The 6,592-nt window shown below is 36.5% G+C and overlaps 1 protein-coding gene across 1 annotated transcript; it reads left to right on the top strand.

Moving 5' to 3' along the window:
• The first annotated feature begins 5,067 nt into the window (after positions 1–5,067).
• LOC136231330 (S-type anion channel SLAH1-like) lies at positions 5,068–6,265 on the top strand. The gene has a single exon (XM_066020674.1). It carries the CDS (start codon positions 5,180–5,182, stop codon positions 6,218–6,220), a length of 1,041 nt encoding a protein of 346 aa, XP_065876746.1. The 5' UTR covers positions 5,068–5,179; the 3' UTR covers positions 6,221–6,265.
• The last annotated feature ends 327 nt before the right edge of the window (positions 6,266–6,592 follow it).

The following is a 6,592-nucleotide window of genomic DNA, read 5'->3' as shown; positions in this document are numbered from 1 at the left end:
TTATTTTCAGTTTTTATTTCTTTCAAGAACGATTGATGGGAGAAGCGCTTGATCTTCTACTTTTGTAATTGGAATCGACAAACGGGTTCTAGATTTCTTCTCTCTTACCCTTTTATCTTTTACTTTTATAATCTATTGAAGCTCTTTCCATTATTCCTATTGTCCTATTGCTATGATTGGTTTGTCCATGAACTGATCCCCATCCAATATGGGATGGGGATGAAATTGATTATATGAATATGTATGATTAGGGATCTAGGGCCTTTTGATTGATCAGTTTATGCATGCTTAATGCCTTGAAATTGTCAGGAATAGGATTATTGCTAGAATGAGACTCGATGACGATCAACTAACCTGCTTTATGTATATACTGTGCCTACTGCCTATAAACCTGACAAAGATAGGATTATAGATAGATAAGAACCCGACCATAGAATTATCTATGTTGAACTTGTGTAAATCTGACCTCGCTAGAGACCACTAGGAGTGCAGCTTCGTGGCTGGGCTACGACTTTAGCCTTAGTTGCCAAAGAACCTAATGCTTTGCATGACCTAGGGTATATGCCTAATCAAGCCGTCACCCGAATGCATGTGAATAGGTTAGATAAATCTTGATCACATTTGTCTTTCTTATTAGGGCAATTACCGTCAATCACTGGTAACACATAAATCTGAACTCCCTAAACCCATACATAGGATTTAATCAAAGGATTCCTCATCCTAGATTGTGCCATCCGTTAATTCACCTTCTACCCTATCAATTGTTCACTTTATTTTTTTATGTTATTGATTTTCATTTAATTAATTAGTTATTCAAAAACCCAAACCTTTATTCAACCCTCTAAACAATTAGATCACTCTAGATAGATTTACTAATTATAACAAATAGTTTTTGTGCTTCGATCTCGTGCTTAGCACAATATTACTTGTTGCGGTAGGATACACTTGTCCTATTAAATGCTACATATTTTACGAGCATCAAGTTGTTGATGTTGATAGCTCCCATTTCTATAGGGTTTTTATGATCATTTTAGTTCGTTTTTGCTTTATTTCCTTTTAATTTTAGTATCACTTTGTTACCTTTTAGTTAAAATTGGTAATTTCAGGTATTTATGACATTTTCTGTGTTTTCATGTGTTTTTAGGCCTATTTGAGCATTTTCGAACCAGACGCAAGCCTTTGGAGCATTTTCGGACTATTCAGGGACCGACGGAGCACTTTTGGGATTCATCAGGCACCATTAGAGCATATTTCGGAAGCCTAGGGACCAAAACGGGAAAAACCGGAGTTCTGCCCTATTTTGGCACCTGTCTCGATGAGACATGCACTCGTCTCGACGTGACAGCCTATGTCTCGACGAGACGAGGCGGGAGAGGCGCAAAAACGCCTTTCCCTTGCTGGAATCTCGAATCCTAAAGTCTAAAAAACCCTTTTAAGTGTGGGAAATGTCTATTATACGCCCAGGAGACCTAGGGTTTCGCCCTATCTTTATAAATAGGGAGCTACTCTCAGTTCTTCCGGACGGATTCATTAAGAGCCGTCATAATGTAGATTTTATTTAGCTTTTAGTTTAGCTTTTCCAGCTTTCTAGATTAGGTTTATTTTCAGTTTTTATTTCTTTCAAGAACGATTGATGGGAGAAGCGCTTGATCTTCTACTTTTGTAATTGGAATCGACAAACGGGTTCTAGATTTCATCTCTCTTACCCTTTTATCTTTTACTTTTATAATCTATTGAAGCTCTTTCCATTATTCCTATTGTCCTATTGCTATGATTGGTTTGTCTATGAACTGATCCCCATCCAATCTGGGATGGAGATGAAATTGATTGTATGGATATGTATGATTAGGGATCTAGGGCATTTTGATTGATCAGTTTATGCATACTTAATGCCTTGAAATTGTCAGGAATAGGATCATTGCTAGAATGAGACTCGATGACGATCAACTAGCTTGCTTTATGTATATACTGTGCCTAATGCCTATAAACCTGACAAAGATAGGATTATAGATAGATAAGAACCCGACCATAGAATTATCTATGTGGAACTTGTGTAAATCTGACCTCGCTAGAGACCACTAGGAGTGCGGCTTCGTGGCTGGGCTACGACTTTAGCCTTAGTTGCCAAAGAACCTAATGCTTTGCATGACCTAGGTTATATGCCTAATCAAGCCGTCACCCGAATGCATGTGAATAGGTTAGATAAATCTTGATCACATTTGTCTTTCTTATTAGGGCAATTACCGTCAATCACTGGTAACACATAAATCTGAACTCCCTAAACCCATTCATAGGATTTAATCAAAGGATTCCTCATCCTACATTGTGCCATCCGTTAATTCACCTTCTATCCTGTCAATTGTTCACTTTATTTTGTTATGTTATTGCTTTTCATTTAATTAGTTAGTTATTCAAAAACCCAAACCTTTATTCAACCCTCTAAACAATTAGATCACTCTAGGTAGATTTACTAATTAAAACAAATAGTCTTTGTGGTTCGATCTCGTGCTTAGCACAATATTACTTGTTGTGATATGATACACTTGTCCTATTAAATGCTATATATTTTACGAGCATCAAGTTGTTGGCGCCATTGTCCGGGACTATTTCGTTTATAATTAGGTTAAATTTGTCGGGAACTATTTGTCGTGCAATCAACTCCTTTTTCTCATTCAACAGGAGTAGTTTTCGATCCACCATGTGAACTTCATAATTTTTCTCGAGTAACTGTCCCAAACTCAAAATATTTCTTTTGATGTTAGGAACATAATAAACATTATCAATAAACTGGTGAGCGCCATTTTTGAGCCGAATAAGAATGATTCCTTTGCCTGTAATAGGAACCTTAGAGGAATCTCCGAATACAACATTACCGCGAACGGATTCATAGAGCTCCACGAACATCTTCTTGTCACCACACATATGGTTACTTGCCGCATTGTCAAGATACCATATATTATTTTCATGATTTTCTTCACCTTCGTAGATAAGTAACACTGTGCCAGTTACTTCCTCATCTTGAATATTATTGGAAGTCTCCTCTACCTCCTTAGGCGGACTCCAACATTCCACCGCGTAGTGACCATACTTAGAGCAATTGTAACATTGAATGTTGGACTTGTCACGTCCTTCATTCGGCCTCTAGTTTCCTCTTCCTTCACCGCGTCCTCGACCTATTCCTCAGCCTCTGGTGAATTGAGTGCTTCTGTCATTGTTGTTGTTGTTGCCATTTTCATTTCTGCCTTGACTTCTGCCACGTCCTCGCCCTCTACCATTTTCTCATTAACCTCTTCCACGTCCTCTGCCAGACTGACTACTTTCGCGATTTTTAAACACAGTCTTTGTTGCTAAGACTTGTTCTACAGAATCTTCTCTTCTTTTCTCAAACTGCTCCTCGCGTGCTTGTAATGACCCTACAACTTCATCAATGGACATTTCACTGATGTCTCTGGACTCCTCCATAGCCACCACTACATAATCAAATTTTGGTAGTAGTGATCGCAGAATTTTTTCAAAAATTCTAGACTCTTCAATTTTTTCTCCATACTGCCACATTTGATTTACGACAGATTTTACTCGGGATGAGTAATCAATAATGGCCTCCGTCTCTTTCATCCTTATCGTCTCAAATTCTCCTCTCAGCATCTGCAAACGAACTTTTTTAACTTTCTCTTCCCCTTGAAGAGAAACTCGTAGGATTTTCCACGCTTGTTTGGCGGTAGTAGCTTTGGCTACTTTCTTGAACATTAGTTCATCCAAACCTTGATGGATGAGAGTAAGCGCCTTTTGATCGCTTTTGCGATTTTTCTGCAGAGTATCTTTTTCTGCCTGTGGCAACGCTGCCTCATTGGCTGGGACTACGTAGCCTTTTTCAACAATGTCCCAGACATCTTGACATCCGAGTAATGCCTTCATTCGAATACACCAACTTGAATAATTGGTTTTGGTGAGCCGAGGGTATTGATAAGGAAGTTTGAGACCGTCTGATATTTTTGTAAGGTCTTTGGAACACTTGGTTTTGAGATAGTATAATTATTTTTGCGGAAGACTGACTCTCGTGACGTGGCTCTGATACCACTTTGTTAGAGAAATAAAATATTTAATAATACAAATACACACTATAAAAACTTTATCTGATTAAAGATGCACTGCAATTATTCATACCTTCCTCCTCACACATTCTTACAACTTACAAAGCCTTATATATAGGCTAGTAATTTTCGAACAAATATTAATTGGAAAAGACAATATCTATACTTGCATTTTTTGACCATAGACTTAGATGCACTCATCCACACATATGCTTTTTTTTTTTTTTTTTTTTCTAGACTTGTAAGAGTTGAAAAGATCAATCCAATCCACTTAATTATTTGTTTGTCATTTTTGACTTATCTCACACACACCCACGTGATTGCATTTGTTATTTTGCTTTTTCTTTCTTTTTTTTAATTAAAAATTGAGTTTAGTAATTTATTTTTAACATTGCTATCATTAACTTCATGTCAGGGAAATCCTAGAGGAAACTTAGTCAGAAATTCAATAGCAATAGATAGTGGGGGCTAATATTTTCTTCAAGACAGTGATTAATCACGTTCCTATTTTATGTTTGTGATCCAAGATTTCTAACGGAACATAATTTTTAAAAAGGAAGCTCTCTAATTGTGAGGAGGGCTGAAAAGGTAGCTGATGAAGAGTTGGTGTTTTTAAAGAAAAAGTTGCTCTAATATTTTCTTTAAAGCCAATCAGACACTTTAGTATTGTTGATATGCATGCAAATATTAGAAATCTGAAAAAGACAAAATGGTATTTACATACAAGGAACTTCCTTTAATGGATTTCATTATGGTTTCTTTCTAGCTATAAAAATGAGTGTTTATTATTTTTATAATGTTTTGAAAGCAATATGGAAATTAGTTTTGGTGATTGGTTGACATGTAATATCACTAATATATAAATGAGTTGTGTTGGTAAGTCTCACTACTCACTACTGTTAGGGTAAAAGAGAGAAATAAAGATAATTAATAAGCACGAGGTCTAGCTGTAAAGAGTTGAAACCAACTCATAACATAATCATAAAGCAAAAGTCCAAAATGGTTAGCCCAGTCAGCCGCCTCTACTTGTACTTCTAGTGGAGTATTCTCATTCTCACACACACCAAAGAAAAAGAAAGCCTATATATATGTATATCAATCTTCCTTCCTTTCATTCATACTATTCAATGGACTCCAACTCCAACTCCGAGATTGTGATTGAAGAAAGTCCACAAGAACAACACCCTTTAAAGAGGTTTGATGCTGGATATTTTAGGATAAGTCTCTCTTTTTGTAGCCAATCTTTGCTTTTTCAAATACTCAATCACCAATCAATATTACCTTCAACACCTTTTCTTCTTCTTTGGTTAATTTCTCTTTTTACAATTACCTCTCTCTCTCTTTTCTATACACTTCGTTCTTTCTTTCACTTTCAATTACTCAAATCTGACTTCTTGCATCCTGTTGGAGTCAATTACCTCTTTGCTCCTTGGATTTCTTGGCTTCTTTTACTTCAATCATCTCCTTTTCTCTTTCTCACCCCCTACTACCCCCTCCTTTGCTGCCTTTTTCTGCTTCCTATCTTACTTCTCGATCTTAAAATCTATGGCCAATGGTTTATCAAAGGGAAGAGATCTCTATCAACTGCTGCTAACCCCACAACTCAGCTATCCGTCATCGGTAACTTGGTCGGAGCAAGAACAGCAGCGTTAATGGGCTGGAAAGAGACTTCAATTTGTCTCTTCTCCTTAGGAATCACACATTATCTTGTGCTCTTTGTAACATTATACCAAAGATTATCACCTGGGAATTGCTTACCAACAATGTTAAGGCCAGCTTTCTTCTTGTTCATAGCTACTCCAAGTGTCGCATGTTTGGCTTGGAATTCCATTTCTGGAACCTTTGATAACTTTGCAAAGATGCTCTTCTTTCTCTCGCTTTTCCTTTTCTTATCCCTGGTATCCAGGCCAAAGCTGTTCCACAAATCAACAAGAAAGTTCAACGTAGCATGGTGGGCATACTCTTTTCCATTAACACTACTGGCTTTGGCATCAGCATATTATGCACAAGAGGTTAAGGCTGCTCTTGCTCATGGATTAATGCTACTTTTATCTTCCATCTCACTTCTTGTATCTCTCTCTTTGATCTTCTTCACTGCCAACCCCTTCTCAATATTCCACAAAAACTAAATTTATAATCTCTTTTAAAAAAATGAATACACCAATTTCATATTACTTATTACCTGCATTTCTATTTTTTTTACAAGACCTCATAGGTCCAATTTCTTCAGTTTTAAATAATAATATTCATAATAATGATATTATTATTAATAATAAAGTCTCTTTACTTCTCAATTATGTATTACATAAACAAGCTGAGCTTCCTTAGTACTATTGACAACAATACAACTCATACAAAGGAAATAAAGGAAACTCAATCACAATAATTACAATAATTACACTTTCTTTAATCACAATAATTACACTTCCCCTAATCACAACATGTCACCAAAGGCGGAGCTACTCAGAGTCGGTTAGAGTTTTTCTAAAAGTTGGCATCGG

Source organism: Euphorbia lathyris, chromosome 5 (genome assembly GCF_963576675.1).
Source record: "Euphorbia lathyris chromosome 5, ddEupLath1.1, whole genome shotgun sequence".
In the NCBI taxonomy this organism is placed as follows: Eukaryota; Viridiplantae; Streptophyta; class Magnoliopsida; order Malpighiales; family Euphorbiaceae; genus Euphorbia; species Euphorbia lathyris.
This window is presented reverse-complemented; position numbering and strand designations above follow the sequence as displayed.